Source organism: Monodon monoceros, unplaced genomic scaffold (assembly GCF_005190385.1).
Source record: "Monodon monoceros isolate NGI ecotype Baffin Bay Population unplaced genomic scaffold, NGI_Narwhal_1 Super_Scaffold_21, whole genome shotgun sequence".
In the NCBI taxonomy this organism is placed as follows: Eukaryota; Metazoa; Chordata; class Mammalia; order Artiodactyla; family Monodontidae; genus Monodon; species Monodon monoceros.
This window is the reverse complement of record NW_021703778.1, coordinates 68,733,138-68,752,901: the sequence shown is the minus strand read 5'-3', so window position 1 is coordinate 68,752,901 and position 19,764 is coordinate 68,733,138. Positions and strand designations below refer to the sequence as shown.

The following is a 19,764-nucleotide window of genomic DNA, read 5'->3' as shown; positions in this document are numbered from 1 at the left end:
AAACCAAGGCCTGTATGTTACCTAGTATGAACATCAGTCAGTCAGAAGAGAAAGCTGTTTTCCAGCAGCAAGGTGTGTAGGAATTCTGGATGGAGATCTTGGGGAACAGCTTCAATAAAGGGCCTTAATTGAGGGAGTGAGCAGAGGTGCTAGGCTATCTGAAACACGTGAGATGCCAAATACAGACTCCCCAACTTCCCTGGGTTCTCATCCTGTCCTTTTTTCCAGAATCTGAAAAACTCAACAGATGTGGATTCAAGGCTGGTCTGGGCCAGGCACTGGACTGGGGGGAAGAGGGTAGATAAGTCCCAGTTCTGCCTCATGGGCTCACTCTGACTTTCGGTCTCCTTCTCATGAAGGCAATGAATTTGATCATCTCTGAGATCCTATTCAGCTTGGAAGGTCTTGTCTTCCAGAGTGGATGCACTCGAGGCCAACAGGGTAATTTTCTGGCTGTACTTCTGACCCTCAGCCTGGCCGGGCAGGGTTTGGGTAGGAGGTGGCAGGATGGGGCATGGAACCATAGACCAGGATCTGGCCTGGCTTTCGCTTTGCACAAGAGCCCCCAGGGAGGCTCAGAGTTGGTGTGGTAGCATGGGACTCTTCCTTAGACCAGACAATATTCTGCTTCCTGTGTGTGATGGGAGCCACAGAACCCCCGGCCACCAGGGCCCCTCACTCATTTGTCCAAGAGTATTCATAGAATACTTCTGTTCTGTGCCAGGTACTGAGTTAGGGATACTGGGGTAACCAAGACAGATAAGGTCCCTGTTCTCATGAAGTTTCTAGTCTAACTTGGGGAGACAGTAAATAAGTGGACAAATAAACACATCTAGATGCAAGCATGAGTGTCCCTGCGTGGCCATTGCCTTGGAGCGGGTCACAGGCTCCTGTGTGTCCCTGGAGCCCACTCCCAGGGCTGGCTCAGAGTTGGCCCCCACTCAGCAAACATTTGGTGAATTGCCTGGCATGAGAGAGAAAGCATACGGAAGGTGCCCAGTCCTTTTGGTCCTATCCATGGTAGAAGCCAGCATGTACACACAAGCATCTCATTTCAATTAAACAACATTTATCGAGGGCCCATCTATGCACCAGCAGGGTCCTAAGCCCTGAGAATCTAGACATGAATAAAATCAGATCCCTGGCTCCCTCAGCTGACAGCGCAGGGCGGAGGCAGGCATGTGAGCTAACCCGGAGCCCCACGGTGCTAGGATGGTGGTGGCTGTTGGTGCGCCCAGTTCCCACCAGGGCAGGACAGGTAGTCTGGGGAGGAAACAGAGCAGGAGGGAAGGACGAGGACGAGGAAGGAGTCACAAATTTATACCCAAATCCATACAGATGGATAAACAGGTGCCCCCAGAGACACACACAGACACAGAGACTCACAGGTGTGTACACTGACTGCCTAAGCAAGTGTAGACATAAATACCCCTGTAGGCTCAGATGCTACACAGGCCATCGTGATTAAGGCCCGTTCGTGGTGCACCAAACTGGGGAGATGTGTGGGTGAGAGAATGGCCACATGGGGGGCTTGGCACACGGGCACCCTGGGAATCGCCAGACCTTGGCCAGGGGACACCTTGAGGTGGGCGGAGCTGTAAGTCTAAACCTGAGAAGTTAGGCTGATTATTGTCTTGCTGTGCATGTCCATCACCAGAGACAGCCAATCAGCGACACACACAGACCCGCAGATCAGAGGCCAGAAGGTAGGGAATTTGACAGAAAGTTTCACTGTTAGTACTTGTGCTTACTGAGGGGTTTGAACCTGGTCGGGTCAGGACAGCGAGCTGGACGAGGGGGAGGTGTACTGGGCCTTCAGGGCAGAACTGTATCCTTTAGAAGCTGCCTGCTTCCCCATCTGGATTTTTTGCCATCAGGAGCTAACAAATGGAAAGTGTTTGGAACACACAGCTCTTGGCACATGGTAGCCCCTCAGTGAGTGGTCATCTTCCATCCCCCAAAACCATGGGAAAAGTCTGGCCTGTTCAGCTGTGACGAGGGGAACCAGGGAGACAGCCTGGAGGAGGTGGCAGGAGGGTGAACCTGGGGACGTGAGGTCACGTGCCCCATGTGAACGCCAGCCCTCCCCTCCTGCACAGGGCCCGGCCTTTGTTCATCAAGTGAGAGATGGATCCCTCCTCCAGAGATGCCTTCTGCTGAAACCTTTGAGGGTCTTGTGTATTCTTTTCGTAAGAGATACTATTTCTTTGTAGTAATAATAGCTCTTATAGTGCTTTCTACCTGCCAGAACTGTTCTCTCTGCTTCAGCTATAACTAATTTAATCCTCTGAACAGTCCTATGTAGTAGGGGCATTATTGTTCCCATATTACAGATGGAGGAACTGAGTCCCCAAGGGGTTTAGTAAATTGTGCAAGGCCATACGGTGAATAAGTAGTGGAGGCAGGATGGCACTAGACTCCATTCTCTAACCACTGGGCTCTGCCACCTTTCTGGAAAGATCTGGTTCTTTCTCCTTTGCCCTCACTGATACACCATGGGGCCCTGGATAAGTCCCTGCCCCTCTCTGTCTCTACTTCTTTCTCTGGGAAGCTAAAGTCCTGTCGCCTGGGGGCTTCCCAGGGCTGTTGTAAGGCCAAGCTGACTGTCCATATCCACGCACAGGCTACACTGGGAGAAAATGAGCCCTGGTGCAGCCTTCTGGAGAGCAGATATCTTGAGGTGGGTGCTCTGCATCTTGCCCCCTAGAGCAGGGCAGGGTGGTCAGTCCTCTCTGAGCCCCACCAGCAGACCCACAGTTGGACTCACAGGCCCCTTGAGGCCTCCTAGGAGGACCGGGGTTGGAGACACTAATGAGGATGCCAGGAGAGAAAACCCTTCCTCTTAAAGTAAACTCACACAGAGAAAATCATAAACTGAGCACGCAATTTGCACCCCGGCCAAGGCCCTCAGAGCTTAAACATATTCTTTTGGGCTATTTATAGTCCTGGAGAAGTTAGAATTTTCTGGGTAATGGGAGCGCTAACAGATTCCAGCTGGTCAGGGTCTGCCAAGGACTGGCAGGGGAAAGAGTGGGAACCATGGAACCTTCTGGTACAGGACTCTGCAGTTCCCAGACCCTCCTCCCTGACCCAGCCTGTGCAGGTGGGACAGGAGACAAGGGCTAGAGAAGAGCCTCTTCACCAAGGGCCATAATAAGGTCTCTCTGTGACCTAAATGGGGGTGAGGCCAGTTGCCCGGGCTCCCCTGCTTCAAGGCTTTCATTTCACAGATGCTGGAAGTGAGGCTCAGAGAGGGGCAGTAATCTGTCCAGTGTCACACAGCTAGTGGGGCCCAGGCAAGCTCTGGTATCCTGCCCCATGCGTCAGCATTCCTGTAGTAAACCTCAGAGCAAGACCTGAGAAGCTGGCTGGAGATGGTCCCTAGCGGGAGACAGTGGGAATTCAACATCCAGTGACCATATAGACAGCCCCAGCGTGGGTTCCTGGGTGGGGAAGGCACATCCTGGGTACTCTGAGAAGAGAGCCCCAACTTACTTCCCTGGCATTCAAGGCTACCAACACCTCTTTTAAATATCTCCCTTGCCCCTTCCTACACAAACTCCCCCTCCTGCTACCCCTAGAACATTCCCAACTCTCATATTCCTCTGTACTCTTGTCCACACTCTTCCCACCTGGATAGCCTTTACCCCACTTTCTCTGATTAAATGCTCCCACCCCTGAATGCCTCTCAAGTTCCCATTCCTGGTGGCTCTGTGACTTGTCCTCACTCTGAACTCCTTACTGGAGCTGATAGCCCACCCAAGGAGGCCTGGTATAGTGGATCCTGTAGGGTGTCACCCAGATTCACAGTTCAGGATGGATGGAGGTACCCCTTCCTTCTAGCTGCAGGAAACTTAGTGGCTCCCAGCTGAGTCCCTCTGCAGAAATTGCCTTCAGTCAAAGAGCATGGATTCCCCTGAAGTCATGACCCCTTCCCCAGGGCAGTGGATTGGTCCGGGGTATGGAAGCCCTCCCTCCCTTTCCTCTGGCAGGACAATTCTAAGGACCAACCCACTGCAGAGCTTCCTGGCAGATCAGCTGAGGACGTTGTTGCAACTGCACCTCAGTTCAGTTTCTCCCTCTGCCCGTCCTGCTTCCCTTACCCCTCGTAGCGGTTATTCTCAAAAGCTCACTAGTTTCAGGGGCTTCCCTGGTGGTGCAGTGGTTGAGAATCTTCCTGCTAATGCAGGGGACACGGGTTCGAGCCCTGGTCTGGGGAGATCCCACATGCCGCGGAGCAACTGGGCCCGTGAGCCACAACTACTGAGCCTGCGCGTCTGGAGCCTGTGCTCCGCAACAAGAGAGGCCGCGATAGTGAGAGGCCCGCGCATCGCGATGAAGAGTGGCCCCCGCTTGCCACAATTAGAGAAAGCCCTCGCACAGAAACGAAGACCCAACACAGCAAAAATTAATTAATTAATTAAAAATTTAAAAGCTCGCTAGTTTCCATCTCAGAGAATGCTTTCCAGGAAAGCTGGTTTATGACACCTGGTGACAGAATGGTTAAGCAGACAGCCTTGGTTCAAATAGAGATCAACCATGTTTAGCTCCATGACCTGGGCTGAATTCCATAACTTCTCTGACAATTGTTCTATCTGTTAAGTGGGAATAATGCTGAGGCATTAGTTCCTATCTGCTGAAGGTTTATAAGGATTAAATGAGATGATGTATGCATGGTACTGGATATTGAGAAAGGACTTAATGGGCATTAGCTATTATAATTTACATTTAACTTCTCTGAGGTTCGGGTAAACAGGGATAGGATATTATTGTCTGCGTCAGGGGGTTGCTGGTGAGAATCAAATAAGATTGGTTGAGAGGCAGAGGGTTAAATTCCATGCTGCTGTGACCTAATACAGATTCAGGGGTCAAGTTTCCTGAGGGCTTTGCCCATCCTAGAGCTGTGGTCTGGAGGCCTGACCCCTCCCCCAAATAGTGAGGATCACTGTATTGCTTTCCTATCACTGCTGTAACAAATTAGCACATTAGAGGCTTCAAACAAAACAAATGTACTGTCTTACATTTCTGTGGGTCAGAAGTCTGGTATGGGTCTCACAGGACTAAAGTCAAGGTGTCAGCAGGCTGTGTTCCTTTCTGGAGGTTCTAGGGGTGAATCTGTTTTCTGCTCATTTGGATTGTTGGCAGAATTCAGTTCCTAGGGTTGTGGGACTGAGGTCCCCGTTTTCTTGCTGGCTGTAAAATGAGGCCTCTGGCTTCTAGGGGCCACTGCATTATTTGGCTTGTGGCGCCCTTCCTCCATCTTCAAAGTCAGTGCAGGCAGATGGAGGACTTCTTGAGGCTACCTTTTTGGTCATCTTCTATTCATAAGGACACTTGTGATTTGGGCCCACCTGGCTAATCCAAGACACTTCCTCTGTCTTAAGGTCCTTAGTCACGCCTGCAAAGTCCTTTTTGCCACGTGAGGTAACATATTCACAGGTTCCAGTGATAAGAACATGGTGGGGGGGAGGCGGGGGTGGGCATTATTCTACCTGCCACAACCACCCAGCATGGGGCAACCTCTGACCCAAAATTCCCCTCCTCGTTTTCTAGGGGGAGGTCTGTGCAGTTCCCTGTGCAGCAGGGACCTACGGCCCCAACTGCTCATCCGTCTGTAGCTGTAACAGCGGTGGCACCTGCTCCCCAGTAGATGGCTCCTGCACCTGCAAGGAGGGTAATGTGCCTTCTTTCCCAATCCCATCCCCTCAGATGTGCACAGTGCCCAGGTGGGCTGCCAGCTGAGGGGTCTGGGCTGCCCCTGCCCCACCCACCCACATGCAGGGTCGGGGAGCCTATATGTAAGGTTCCAGCCAAGGAGACCCACGCCAGGGACTTCAACAGCAGGAATGTAATAAAGGGGATTTGTTACCACAGTGTTAGAAGAGCTGAAAGGACTTACAAGGGAACATGAGCAACCCAGAAAGTAGTAGCTTCTCCCACAGTTGCTACCACTTCCAGGGTGAAAGGGACAAAGGGAGGAAGTGGAGTTCCCAGAGCCTGGGAGTGAGGGCCATCTGGTGGGAGCTGGGATGTGGGCAGAGGGGCTGCAAGATGGTGCTGGAGCATTGAGACACAGCCACCACCAGAGGCCCTGCTCATAGCAGAGAAGGAAGAGGAGATACCTGGCATCTCTCCTGCTCCCGCCCTCCCATCACCGGCCAGGTCTCCCACTGGCAAGCCCATCTGGGAGCAGCTGCAGGAGTCAGCCCCCTGGGATACAGAACAGAGCAGGGGAAGGGGAGAAATGGATCTGAGGGCAGACAAGCCAGTAACCAGCCTCAGAATGGGAAATCAGCCTATCACCAAAACACAGGGCCCTGAGATAAGTTTCCTGAGTATACCCTCGGCACAGATAGCCCTCTCCGCCTCCACTGGTTCCCTGTCCCAGGTGGGATCACCCACCGATGGCAAAAACAGTGAGAACCGGGAGGCAGGAGACCCAGGTTCTAGCCCCCGCTCTCTCAACAGCCTTGCTGTGTTTCTGAGTGGACTCCAAATGTGGAATGTGTGTTCTAACCTAGCAATCAGAGAAGGGGTGGTTTGGGTATGATGCCTTGTACAGAGCTGGGGGGAGTGGGCAGAAAGCCATGCTGGGCCTAGATGGAGAGGTGACAGCCTCGTTCCCTCCCCTCAGGGTGGCAGGGCCTCGACTGCACCCTGCCGTGTCCCAGTGGGACGTGGGGCCTGAACTGCAACGAGAGCTGCACCTGTGCCAATGGAGCGGCCTGCAGCCCCACCGATGGTTCCTGCTTCTGCACCCCTGGCTGGCTGGGGGACAACTGCGAACTGCCCTGCCCGGTGAGTGTGGGGCGGGGAAGGACAGGGTGGGCCCATCAGCCCCCCATGCCCTTTCCCTGTAGTTTTTTTTGTCCACAGAGGTGCACAGAGAAGAGCACTGGACCAGGTTGTGGGACACTTGGATTCAGGTCTCAGCCCTAGCTCTAACCTCTCTGTCCTACTTCTGGCCTCAGCCCTCTCATCTATAAAATGACAGATACTTAGCAGATACGGTGATGTGGCCTCACTTTCCCCTGGGTGCTCTTGGGAAACATTATTGACTCTGGCACATTTACCTGAGCCCAGATGCAGCTTCAGAATCCTTCTTGACACAGTGCTATAGGACAGCTCTTACTAATCCATCAGAGTTGCCATTCCTTGATAATAACGTCTAAGCTTCTTTCTGGTTCCAACAGTCTATAATTTTATGATCAAGATTGGGAGGACTAAACCAAGCATTATCCAGTAATAACCCACCTAGACTTAATCCCTGGATCTTAGTCTAAGATACAAGTTAAGTTAAACCAACTGATAGGATATTGTTGAATGAATCCTACAATCCTGGGTTCCAGTCCTGCCTTTGCCTCATCCTAGCCGTGTTACGTGGAGCATGTTACTTCACCTCATCTTTAAATTTTGCATATAATGGAACCATCTCATAGAGTCGTTGTGAAGATTAAGAGAAATGAATTATATGAGACTCTTGATACCTGATGGGCACACAACAAATGTTGACCGCCACCTTCTTACCCACAAAGAAAAAATCATAGTCATTCCTCACATGTGATCAATGTTTAAAAATTTGCAAGGTGCATTTTCATTTACAATTTTAATTAATGATCATTACAGCTCTCTGAGCTTGACCATTGAGAGGTAGGGCAGGACCAACACCTCCCTCCTTCCAAACTGCATACTCTTCGTAATGCAGCCAAAGAATTATTTGGAGTGGCTTCACTGGATCCCCAGTTATAAAAAGTGCCTCCACAGTGCTCCAGCCCCAGTTTCTCTTCATCCTTGTTGGGCAGTGGCTCAGTTTTGTCATCAACATCCAAAAGAAGTGTGAGAACCTCTGAGGGTCTAGGTCTCGTCATTTCTCTCTCCCCCTTCTCTCCACAGGATGGCACATTTGGGCTGAACTGCAGTGAGCGTTGTGACTGCAGCCACGCCGATGGCTGCGATCCCGTCACAGGCCACTGCTGCTGCCTAGCCGGATGGACAGGTAACCCCCTCTGCCATGCCACCATCCTGGCCCTGTGAAACTGAGCTCTTGGTATTCTCCTGCTTCTCTTGACTGTTCCTTCGTTTTTTCCTTCACCTTTTCTTCTTCTTGCTTCCTACATATGCACCTTTTCTTTATATCCTCTGGGCTTCAGTTCTCCATTTCATTCCCTTTGAGTAAACAAATATTAATTGAACACCTAGTATGTGCAGGCTCTGTTCTAAGGGCTAGGGACAGACCAGTTTTTTAAAAATGCAGACAGAGGTGTGGGTGCTCAACCTGTGTTTGCAGAGGATATGGTGGAGAGGCGGACAGGGAACTTTCTCCTTAGCCCAGGCTCAGACTCCTGGCCCCTACATGTGTCCTGGCAGCTCACCTCCTAAATAGATGGCAAATCCATCCATTTCTCACCAGCCACTGCCACCACCCTCGTCCACTGAGCACCATCCCTCAGCAGGCACTGCCTCGGCCTCCCGTTTTTCCGTGGGCCTCCCCTCTTGCACAGCTGCATCCACTCTGCACATGGTGGCCAGATCCGTTCACATCAGTTCCTGCCCAGGATGCCTCCATGGCTTCCCAAGACACTGATCCAAAATCCTTACAGTGACCTGGGGTCCACATGGCCCTGTAAGGCCCTGCCCAACTTCTCCACCTCTCTTTTGCGCCCTCCCATCACTCACTTCACTCCACCACCTGGGCCAACCACCCTCCCTGACTCCAGGCCTCAAATGTGCATTCCCTCTGCCTAGATCACTCTTTCCCCTTCTCTTCACCTAATAACACCTTCTCATCCATCATATTTCGACGTAAAGATGACTTCCTCTGGGAGGGCTCTCTCCCCCTGATACTACCACCTCCCCAACCTGGCCAAGACTATGAAAGAGCCCCTTTAATGAATTCTCACAGCATTTTGCTGTACTTACTTCAGTTGTCACTGAACTCTGATTTGAGTAACGATTTGTTTATTATCTGCCTCCCACCTTGACCATCAGTTCTGTGGAGGCAGGGGCCACATCTGCCTTGTTCACCACTGTATCCACTGCCTGCCACACACTGAGAAATGGTTAAGAACACAGAGCTGGCACCAGACCTCCTTGGGCAAGTCCTTTACCCTCTCAGGGCCTGAATCCTCCATCCGTAAAATGCAGATAATTATAATCCTTATAACTACAAGATCATTTTGAAGTTTAGATGAGTTAATAATACCTGTAAGCGCTAACAGTGCCTGGCACGTAATAGGTGCTCAGTAAGTGTAAGCCACAAATACAGTGTTAATGTTATGTGAATGAACCCACTGGCCATTCCCAAAGTGGTGGACAGCAAGGAGAAAGAAATACAGGCATTGCTGGCAGTGTAGGTCCTCACGTGAATAATTCACACCAGGCTGCTGGGCAACCTCTGTTCTCCGCAACCAGAAAGTTTCTGAGCAGCTGAGGGCTGGGGACATTGCTTCCTCTGTAGCATCTCCGACCTGACTCCCTTGCCCTGCCGCTTAGTACAGAGCTAGGCTCCACACTGGTTACTGGCACCCTAGACTCTTAGCTGGAGCCAAATGGAAATCCATTTTAATTTTTCATTGCCTTAATTTCGAGTGAACCGATAAGATTTCAATGACATCTGGTGCTTAAAAATTATGTCTTTGATGGACAACCTTTCAGCAAGGTCTCTGCTGTTCTAAAACTAATTTCCCCAAGCGTGGTCCTGAAGTTGTTTCAAAGGAGCAATTGATGTCCTGAGATTTGTCAAGCAGAAGGAAACCAAGGAAAGACAGGGAGGGTGCAGGGTAAAGGCCCCAGCCCCCTGCTCGGCAAGCCCTCCCCACCCACTGCTGACTACTGAGCCCCTGGCATGTTGCTTGTGCCTAGGCTCAACACTTGTTTCTCTTTGCTCTAAGCATGTACATGTCTTCTCCCCTTGCCCCCCTTAGCCACACACTTCTTGACTGGCATGATATCTAATTCACCTTGCCCTGCACATAGTAGGTGCTTACTCAGTGTTTATTGAAATAAATTGAAAGAAGCTGGCCTATAACCATGTATGGCCTTTCCCCTTGAAGTGAAGGAGACCTTGACGATGTTCCGCTCCAACCTCCTATGCTACAGATGAGGAAAGGGAGCTGCCCAAGGTCTCAGGACATTAGTGCCAACAGGATGGGAGACACTGGATTGCATTGTAAAGGGGAACCATTTATTCATTCAGCTAGCATTTATTGACTCGAGCCATCACCGAGTCTTTATTTGGCAGCTACCATGTGCCCGGCACTGTGCTAGGCCCAGCAGTAAATGGCAAAATTCAACAGCAATAGCCCCTGGGCACCTACTGTGTGCCAGACACTGTCCTGGGTACTAGAGATGCAAAAATGACCAAGATCATTTCCCTGCCCATTAGGAGCACCTGGATAAAGAGAGAAGTGTCAAGAAGCCATAGTCCCTGTCTTCACAGGACACATATATATGAAATATTCAAATGATAGGGACAAAGTTGTATGCCACTATCAAATAGATGCTTGAATCCCTAGGCAGACATTCAGGAAGACTTCCTGGAGAAGGAAGACCCCAAAACCCAAAACAGTCCCTGAAGGATGTGGGCTGCTGAATTGCTGCTAGCCTTGTGACATGAACTAGAGGTCACAATATATAGATTCTTAGCCTAGCTTTACCCACCAGTGTGGATGTGTAGGGGGCCCTGAAAGATAAAGCAAAGAGATTCCCTAAGGGGAAGAATGGGAAGGACCCCTAGGGGGGATTATTACCCCCATTCAACAATAGGGAGAGCAGGGCCTAGAGAAGGCAACTAACTGATGATGCCACTCCTCTTCAGAAGCTGTAGTTTGACCTCCCTTTAGGCCAAGGTCAAGCCCTTTGACCGCACTGGTGCAACTGGCTTTTCCACGCAAGGGGAAACCCTGGACCCTTCTCTCCACTTAGATGCCAATGTCTTAAGTTCCAGGGAGCTCTTAGGACATATAACAGCCTCAAACAGGAGCCCCACACCCACAGAACCAGGCCTAGACTAGAATAATTGGCAGATCCTAGAACCCAGTGGGCCCTTGCAGCCATCTGCAATCTGAGCATAATCACCTTACACCTGTGGTTCTTAATCTCCAAAAAAGAGGACACCTGTTTTGTTTTGTTTTGTTTTTTTTGCGGTACGCGGGCCTCTCACTGTTGTGGCCTCTCCCGTTGCGGAGCACAGGCTCCGGACGCGCAGGCTCAGCGGCTCACGGGCCCAGCCGCTCCGCGGCATGTGGGATCTTCCCAGACTGGGGCACGAACCCGTGACCCGTGCGTCGGCAGGCGGACTCTCAACCACTGCGCCACCAGGGAAGCGCGAGGACACCTTTTTGACATGAAAACATTTGGAGGATCCCACACATGAGAGTAGCTGTACTTTTAACATCCACTGATTTGGGGGAAAACATGATAGCAACAAGCTGCCATGAATTCTGGGGTGTTTTGCATGCATTGTGTTTTATTAATCACAGTAATATCTGCATACAGTTTTAGGGAAAAGCCTACAACTATGGGAAAGAGCCTTGGGCAGCCTAGCCAAGCGTGCTTGCTGCACAGGAGGGATTGGAGGCCCCCGTCAGACAGTGGAGCTCCTCCATAGTCCAGCGCGCCTCCCAAGAGCAGCAGGGTCCCTCGGCCTGCAGTCTGAACAGGTTGTTTTCAACAACCACAGGCCAGAGAATTCCTTGGGGCAGATCATGGCTTTTGGTTTTAAACAGCTTTGTGGTTTCCCTCGCCCCAGGCTCCCCTTCGGTCCATCCGTGTTGCTTGTCCGGGCTTCACCTCTTGTGCACCTGAAACTCCACTGGGAGAGACCTCCATTGAGGAGGAAATGTGACCACCAGATTCTCACTGGGGAAAGACTGTATTCCCAGGAAGAAGCTCCCCGCACCCCATTCCCTCCATTCAGAGGCCTATTTCCTGCAGAGTGGCATCTGAAGCCTCCACCCTGCTGCAGAATTGAGCTGTCACAGGGAGGGAGGCCCAGGGAGGAAGCACGGGCTAGACTGAGGTGCTGGAGGAGAGTGAAGCCTGTTGCATCCCCTCCCTCTCCACTCTCTCCCCTGTTCTGCCCCCTCGCCTTTCCCCACCCACCCAGGTAAGCTTGTATAATTCCAGCCTGCCTCTAAACTGGTCCCACCGCTCTCCTGCTGCTGCTAGGACCGGCTCTGTTCACTAAGCCTGAATGTCTTCCTCCCTCTTTCTTTTTCTTTCTCACGACCCCTTTCCTTATAACAAGGCAGACGTGCTTTTTAAACTAATTCTGCTCCTCTCTGAGCCTCTGATATTCACCTTCCAAAGCCAAATTGGTCTCCTGGGTCCCCACGGTCCATTCACCTTACGCGTGGTGGACTAGAAGCCTTTCTGCCTGGGAGGAAACCCCACGCCAGAGCTGGGCATCCAGCCTCAGGCCTTTAAAAATTCTTCTCAGCCTTCAAGCTGTAATCACCCCAACACATATTTCCTTTCTCTCAGCTCAAAAAGACCATGTAGACCTTGCTCCTCTTTCTTTTTGACAGATTCCATCCCTTCCCGCATAGGCCACTGTATGTCAAACTGAAGGTCATTAAATCAATTTTTTGGGTCACAACTAGCTTTTTTTTTTCTTAAGGACATAGAATACATCATAGTGCAGGGAAAACATCAGATTGCATCACAGTGACAGTAAATGTCATTTGCAAAATGTTGGTTTCTATTATACATGTGTGTGCACGTTTGATATAAAATACATATTGCACTGAGGACTGTGGTCAAAAGAATCTGAAAAGACCCCACCCACTCTCTAAGCCACTGCCCAGGGGCTGGTTGGCTAGGGCCCAGCAAGGATTGGTGGCTCCTGGGCTAACGTGGGTGGGCAGGTAACTCACTCCCAGCTCATGTAGCCCCTATAATGGCACTCACTTGCTGCACTAACCTTGGATTCCAGCTAAGATGTCAAAGACAAAGGAAGCCCTTCATGATCTGATCCCTTCTGATTCCCACAATCTCATCTCTTGCCGTATCCCATCTTGTACTTTATGGTTCAACCACACTATGCTGTTTTATCTTTCAAGGTGTGATTCTCTCTCCTGCCTCCTGCTCTTTGCACATAGGGTTTCCTTTATCTGGTCAATTCCTCCTTGGTCTTTAGGACTCAGTTCAGGCATCGCCTCTTCCTGGAAGCCCTCCCTGACCAGCCAAGCTTCTCTGTTTTTCTCCTCCGTATTCCCAGATGTACTGTGTTTGCCTCCACCTCTTCTTACTGCATAGTCCCCCCCCCCCATTCTTCCTTTCACCCTCGCCCCTTACCACTGACTTGAGTATGCCTCTGGCCCACAGGCATCCACTGTGACAGCACGTGTCCGCCCGGTCACTGGGGCCCCAACTGCTCCGTGTCCTGCAGCTGCGAGAACGGCGGTTCCTGCTCCCCAGAGGATGGGAGCTGCGAGTGTGCCCCGGGCTTCCGAGGACCCTTATGCCAGAGAAGTAAGGCTGAGACCCTACCCCTCAGACCTCGGACAGCTCATCCTCCCCAGCCTTCCCAGCTGGAACTAGGACTGGCCTGAGAGAGGCTGGGCTTACACAGTCGGTCCCCATCAAGTCCCTCCCTCTAATCCCCTTTCTCCTGGCCCTGACTTTTCTGTCCCCAAGTTCAGGGCCTAGCCTGGCTCCCCAGTAGAAACAGGACCAGACCACAACTCCTCTCTGTAGAAAGGGACGGGCCCTCCCAGGTGTGGGGCAGACGCGACTCTCCCCACGCTTCTGAGAAGCCTCTCTTCATCGCTGTGTGGGACTGGACAAGTAGCCAGGCTGGCTGGGGCCCCTTGGGCTGCTGACCACCCTCTCCCCTTCACCCCCAGTCTGCGCCCCTGGGTTCTATGGCCACAGCTGCGCCCAGCCGTGCCCCCTCTGCGTGCACAGCAGCGGGCCCTGCCATCACGCCAGCGGCATCTGTGAGTGCCTCCCCGGATTCTCCGGAACCCTCTGCAACCAAGGTACTGTTTCCAGGGGGAAGGTGTGTGGACCAGCGAGACGAGGAGTCCCAGGAGGGAAGTAGCAGGGAAGGAAGGTTCAGGATTCTCATCATGCTCTGTGGAGGCAGCTCCTTGGCTCTTCAGGGCTTAGACCTACCTTAATAAGAATTGGACACACCACGGGGTGTGAGACAAAGCCATTATGCAGTTGAAGGAACAGGCTCAGAGAGGTTAAATGACTTCTCCATGGTCTCACAGCTAGAAGCAGCAGAGCTGAGAAACAAATTCTGACTCCAAAGCCCAGTCTAAGCGGATAAAAATTGAAACAAGCGTAGATGAGGTCCACATATGAAGTGACCCCAAATGGCTTGTGCTGAGTGCCAAGTGGGAAAGGCAGAGAGCACTGTGGGAGCTCAGAGGAGACAGTTCTGGCTTCCCTGGAGATGGCAACTTCCCAGCCCTTCTCCCCTCACACTCAGGCCAACACTAATCCCTCACCACACGCTTTCCTGTCTCAGCTGCAGAATCCACAGCACCAACTCCAGCCAACTCTTCCACTCAACGGGAGTTGAAAAGGGAGATAAAGCTTATTGAATTGGTGTGCTGCTAAACTGGCTCTCTGGGGGGGGGGGGGGGAAGCCCTAATCTGTATCATTTGCAAATTTCCATGCTGTAGATATTCCCACCATGGATGATTCTAAGGTACCGGTTTAACACCGGTCGTGAAATTCCCGAATATTTAATAGCCAGTGTGAAGGTAGAAGCTGGCTCCGTTGCACACCATTGCTTACTGCTGTCCCTGGCTTAGTTAGGCCAAGGCAGGGTGGATTTGGGGGATGGCTCTGTGCCGTGTAGGACTTCAGCTGGGCCTTAGCCTAAAAGGCAGAGATGGAAGAAAGTCATTGTGGGTAGAGGAACCAATCTGGGCAAAGCACAGAGGCGTGCATATGCGACTCTCCAGCCATAGGGAATGGCAGGAGGATGCAGGGGCTGTGGATGGCAAAGGGGACTGAGAAGGTAGTCTGGGGACTCCTGGAAAGTTTTGAAGACAAGGTTGCAGAATTTGTACTTTAACCTGTAAGGAGTGAAAGGATCTTAGTCTAAGGTAAACTTAGAGCTAAAAGCAACTTCAAGGTCATCTGTGAGAGTCTCATCTGGCCTCTGCTTAAATACTTCCTTTGAGAGCTCACTGCCTCCCAGGGGACTGGATTCTTTTGATGAATAATGACCACTGAGCTCGGCTATTTTTCTAAGTGTGTGGGCCATTAATATGTATGAGTGGAAAGTTAACTCCATGATGCTTTGAGGTCATGAGAAGTTTGGACCCCAGGGAAACATACGTGACAGTTTCATTTGCTTGCAGTCCTCCTAGGACAGTTTAATCATAACCTGACGTGTCGAGGTTTACTTATTAAACAATCGGAGACCCAGCTGTCAATACAGAAAGGCCAGGTCTAAATTAGGACCTAAGCAGCCCGAGGAGTAACTCTCACATCCTGCAATGTCTGATTTATCGCCCGCTGGCCTAATGAGTATTTTCCACACATAGATCTAACAGAGTTTGCTATTAATGGCAACTGCCCTGGTTAAGTCTCAAACCTTGTAAAAAATTGAACTGACGCTTTCTAATGACTGGCTTTCCAGCGAGTTACAAATTACAGACACTGCTTATGCAGAATCGTTAAACATAGATTAAATACAACCAGATGTTTTCTTTTCACCAGTCCCCCTTCTCTCCACCACCCTCTCTTTGCCTCACTCTTGATTCAGCTAAGAAGTTAACCAATTAATGTATTAGACTGATCACATTAGCAGCTCTGTGGGTGAATTTGTCAGCCTTGCATATGTGAGAAAGACTTCAAAGATAAGACTGTCTTGTTAGAGAAGCTCAGAGTTGGTTTTAGGATGGGTGTCAGTGGAGCATCTCTGGCACCCGGCTCCCCACAGAGGGCCAGGACTAGGGGATGGGTTCCCCACATCATGTACCTCCCAGAGGCAGGGAAGAGCATGCTGGGTGACCTGCTTTTCAGGAAGCCAAAGCTGGAGGCTGAGCTGCAAACAGGTGAGATGCATGTCATCCTCCTGGCAGTGGACCTGCCCTGGAAGGAGCTAAGGTTTTTGCTAGGGAAGGGCACAGGGCCCAAATCGGCCATCGTGCCCATAACCGTTAACTATAGCCCAAGGCCAGTGGGTGAGGGTTATCAGTCCCATTTCAAAGATGAGGAAACAGAGACTGAGAGGGGTGATGTGGTTTGCTTGGAGGTACTTAGCCAGTGAGTGGCAGAGCTTCCTGGCTGTGTGACCTTGGGCAAGTTACTTAACCCCTCAGTCCCTCAGTTTCCTCATCTGTAGAGTTAGTAATAATGAAAATATGTAATAATGAGAGTATTACAAGGTTAATTAAACTAATATTTGTGAAGCATTCTGAACAGTGGTACATAAAAGTGCCATAGAAGTGTTTGTTGAATACATAAATAAAACTAGTACCCAAACCCAAGGCTTTGGGCTAGAGAGCCTGGTATTGTTTGTCTCAATTGCTAATCATGTCCAGGAGAGGCACAGAGTGGCCACAGATCCAGGTGCCCACCATCCAGTTGGGGAAGGGCTGACAATATGAGGCAGTGTGGCCTAAGGGAGGGGTGCCAGCCCAAATTTCAAGAGACGTGGGCCTGGGGAAGTTGCTTTTCTTTAAGAATCAACACCTTCCCCTGATGCTCAGTGTGGCTCAGCCAAATGAGGGCCTCAGGGATTCAAGGACTTCCTCCCCCATAACAGAAATGCAAGGAGGCCATCTTGGAGGGTGTAGGGCCAGCTGGAACTGGGCTTTGAGGGGAGCGTGTCAAACTGAGAGGAGCTCGAAGGGACAGGGATCACTGATTCCAGCAGAACCCACTGGAACGTCACTGCTCCTGGGGCCAGTTTTGGCCATTTGGGGAATAGTTCCTGAGTGTTTGTTGTACGCCATGCACTGTGCTGGGCACTCAAACACAACAAAGAACAAGAGAGCCAAGTTCCCTGCCCTCATAAAGCCTGCAGTCCAGAGGGGAAAATTCTGAGCTCAGCCTTTCCCAGCAGAACTTGGGGGCTGGGGTGGGGGGAGAAGGGGCAGCAGTTTATGTCCACAAATTCAGCCACCGTGCCTTGAGCACCTGTTGTTTTTCCAGGCATTGTGGGTGTACAGACACGGGTGGAACCCAGGCCTGGCCTGAAACGGCTCACAAGCCACGGTAACAGAAGACCAGGGAAGAAACCAATAGAGGGTCCTAGAAGCTCAAACAGGGACATAGCCTCCCAGAACAGAGAAGAGGGGTGAATCTGTTAGGGTTAAGTTCAGCTATAAGTAACATAAAAACCCAAAATAACTGACTTGAAGATGACAAGCTTTGTGTCCCTCACACATTTACAAAAAAAACAAAAAGATAAAAAGAAAGAAAAGCAAAGATCCAGAAGTAGGCCACTAGGGAGTGGTAGGGTAGCTTACATAGATGTCAGGGACCCAGGCTCCTTCTATCTTGTTGTTCTGCCATCCTCAGCACATGGCTTCCACCTCTGAGGAAAGGTAGCTGCTTGAGCTCCAGCTATCTTACCCACAATTCTCATCCATAATCCACATTATTCTTCAACAGGAAGGATGAATGGGCAAATAAAGACACGCATTTCCACTTACCATTGGTCAGAATGTAGTCACGTGGTCATACCTCGCTGTGCAGGTGGACATACGCCCAGTTAAAACTACTTCTAAGAAAGAAGAGAATTGATATTGAAGGACTAGCTGTCTACTACAGAGGGATCATCGGGGAGGTGGTTCTTAAGATGTGTCTTGTAGGCAGGGTAGGATTTCCACAGCTGGGCATGAGGGTCAGGGAAATTCTGGGAGGGAACAGCTGGAGTGAAAGCACAGAGGAGGAAAGGCATGGGGTGTTATTTGGAAAGTGGTGTGTGGTCCAGTGTCTGGGTGATGAGGTGTGTTTAAGTGCTGATCTCTAGGACCTAGGTTTTATTCTAGGGCACTAGGGTGCCACTGAGGATGTTTGAGCAGGGCATAGGAGTGCCATGAAGAGAGCTGTGCTTTAGAGAGCTCAGGCTGTAGGAAGCAGGTGGAAGATGAATTGAGAGGGAATTGAGAGGGAGGTGCTCGGTGAACACTCATATCTAGTCCTCAAGGAGCTTGCAGCTTTGTTGAGGAAACCAGCCCTTCCTCCAGGAGCCAAGGAATGACTCCTCCAGGAGGGGCCGGGATCAAAATCCTACAAAGGACTCAAGGTGGAAATACCATGGGAGCTCAGTGGAAGAGAGCACCTTGTGGACCCAGGAGAGCTCTCCTGGGGAGGAGGCTGAACTGAGGCTCAAGGAACAGGTTGGATTTGGAGAGACAGGAAACAGGGGGACAGGGATAAGACATTTGGGGCCGGTCCTCCAGCCATCTAACTGCAGACAGACCTGCCACCCTGCATTTGTCCCTCTCCTTCCAGCTATAAACATTCCCTGCCCTCGCAGTTGTGACATCAGTGATGCTGACACAAGTGTGGTAATGGAAAGCAGAAGGCTTCGGGGCAGTGCAGGGACCACTGGACTGAGTGCAGAGGTGGGATTCCCAGCCTCACCACTTCTGTCTGTGAGACCTAAGTCAAGTGATTCTACCCCTATGGGCCTCAGTTCGTTCCTGTCAGAGGGAATCATTACTAGAGGCTCCCGAAGAATGCAGCTGTGGACACAAGAGGGGGAACTCATTGATGTGGAAATGGAGAAGGGTGATGGGGGTGCTGAGGTGGGCAGTTCCCACCCAGATCCGTGACCCCAGGTGGCCATGGCTGTGGCCTGGGAACTTCTGGGGGTGTAGCTGTGGGTGGTGGTCTGAGGAGTACAAGTGGGAGGGCAGGTGCCAGGCTGTCCTGTGCCCACAGTGTGTGCTGGAGGGCACTTTGGGCAGGACTGTGCCCAGCTCTGCTCCTGTGCCAACAACGGGACCTGCAGCCCCATCGATGGCTCCTGTCAGTGCTTCCCTGGATGGATTGGCAAGGACTGCTCACAGGGTAAGCTGCTGCCCTCTGGGAATGCTCCCCCCGGAATGCCCGCGACCATGGTCAGGCCCAGAAACACCCACTCCCTGCCCAGAACCTCTCTGCCCCTGGTGCTTCTACCTCCCAGGGCTGAAATCTCCTGCAGATAGGAATGTCCACCTGAGTCCCATATAGTCTCTATAGCTAACGTGATGAAGTACTAGGATTGATCACTAGCATTATTAACTGTTAGTATTAAAGATATGGGCGTTATTGGTAATATCATTAATACTATGAACGCTGAGTATTAATACTCCTAGCATCTGATCAAGGAGTAGCCCCTAAGTTTGGATGGGAAGAGGGAGTAGGGAAGTGAGGGGAGGCCCGGGCAGTTGCCTCACAAGGGTGTCCTCTGGGTGGCTCATGTGACTGATGTCCTGGGCATCATAGGCCTGGGCAGAACATTGTAGGGGCTGTTCCTATAAGGTGAACCCAATCTGATACAGAGGTAACAAGGACCCCCAATCTAAAGGCAGAGACTCAGCCTCTGCCCTGTGGAGTCCTTAGCTGATGGGTGAGACCCAGCCAGTACCCCTAGGACGGTCCCAGTTAAGATGCCCTGGCCCAGGACTTCCCTGGTGGTCTAGTGGTTAAGATGCTGCACTTCCACTGCAGGGGGCAAGGGTTTGATCTCTGCTCAGGGAACTAGGATCCTGCATGCCAGGCAGTGGCCAAAACAAACAAAAAAACTGGTCTGAAGGCATTTCCATTCTGATGGAGGAGACACCCCTGCTATCCTCCGG

General features: G+C 51.2%; 1 protein-coding gene across 3 annotated transcripts in view; it reads left to right on the top strand.

Annotated features, from left to right (window-relative positions):
- MEGF11 (multiple EGF like domains 11) overlaps nt 1-19,764 on the top strand; it is a 389,787-nt gene that overhangs the window by 347,502 nt on the left and 22,521 nt on the right. For all 3 annotated transcript variants that reach the window (XM_029237751.1, XM_029237750.1, XM_029237749.1), the window contains 6 exons: nt 5,554-5,674; nt 6,635-6,798; nt 7,894-7,996; nt 13,327-13,473; nt 13,848-13,982; nt 18,866-18,994. In XM_029237751.1, coding sequence (XP_029093584.1) covers nt 5,554-5,674; nt 6,635-6,798; nt 7,894-7,996; nt 13,327-13,473; nt 13,848-13,982; nt 18,866-18,994 — 799 coding nt within the window. The remainder of the gene's footprint in view (nt 1-5,553; nt 5,675-6,634; nt 6,799-7,893; nt 7,997-13,326; nt 13,474-13,847; nt 13,983-18,865; nt 18,995-19,764) is intronic.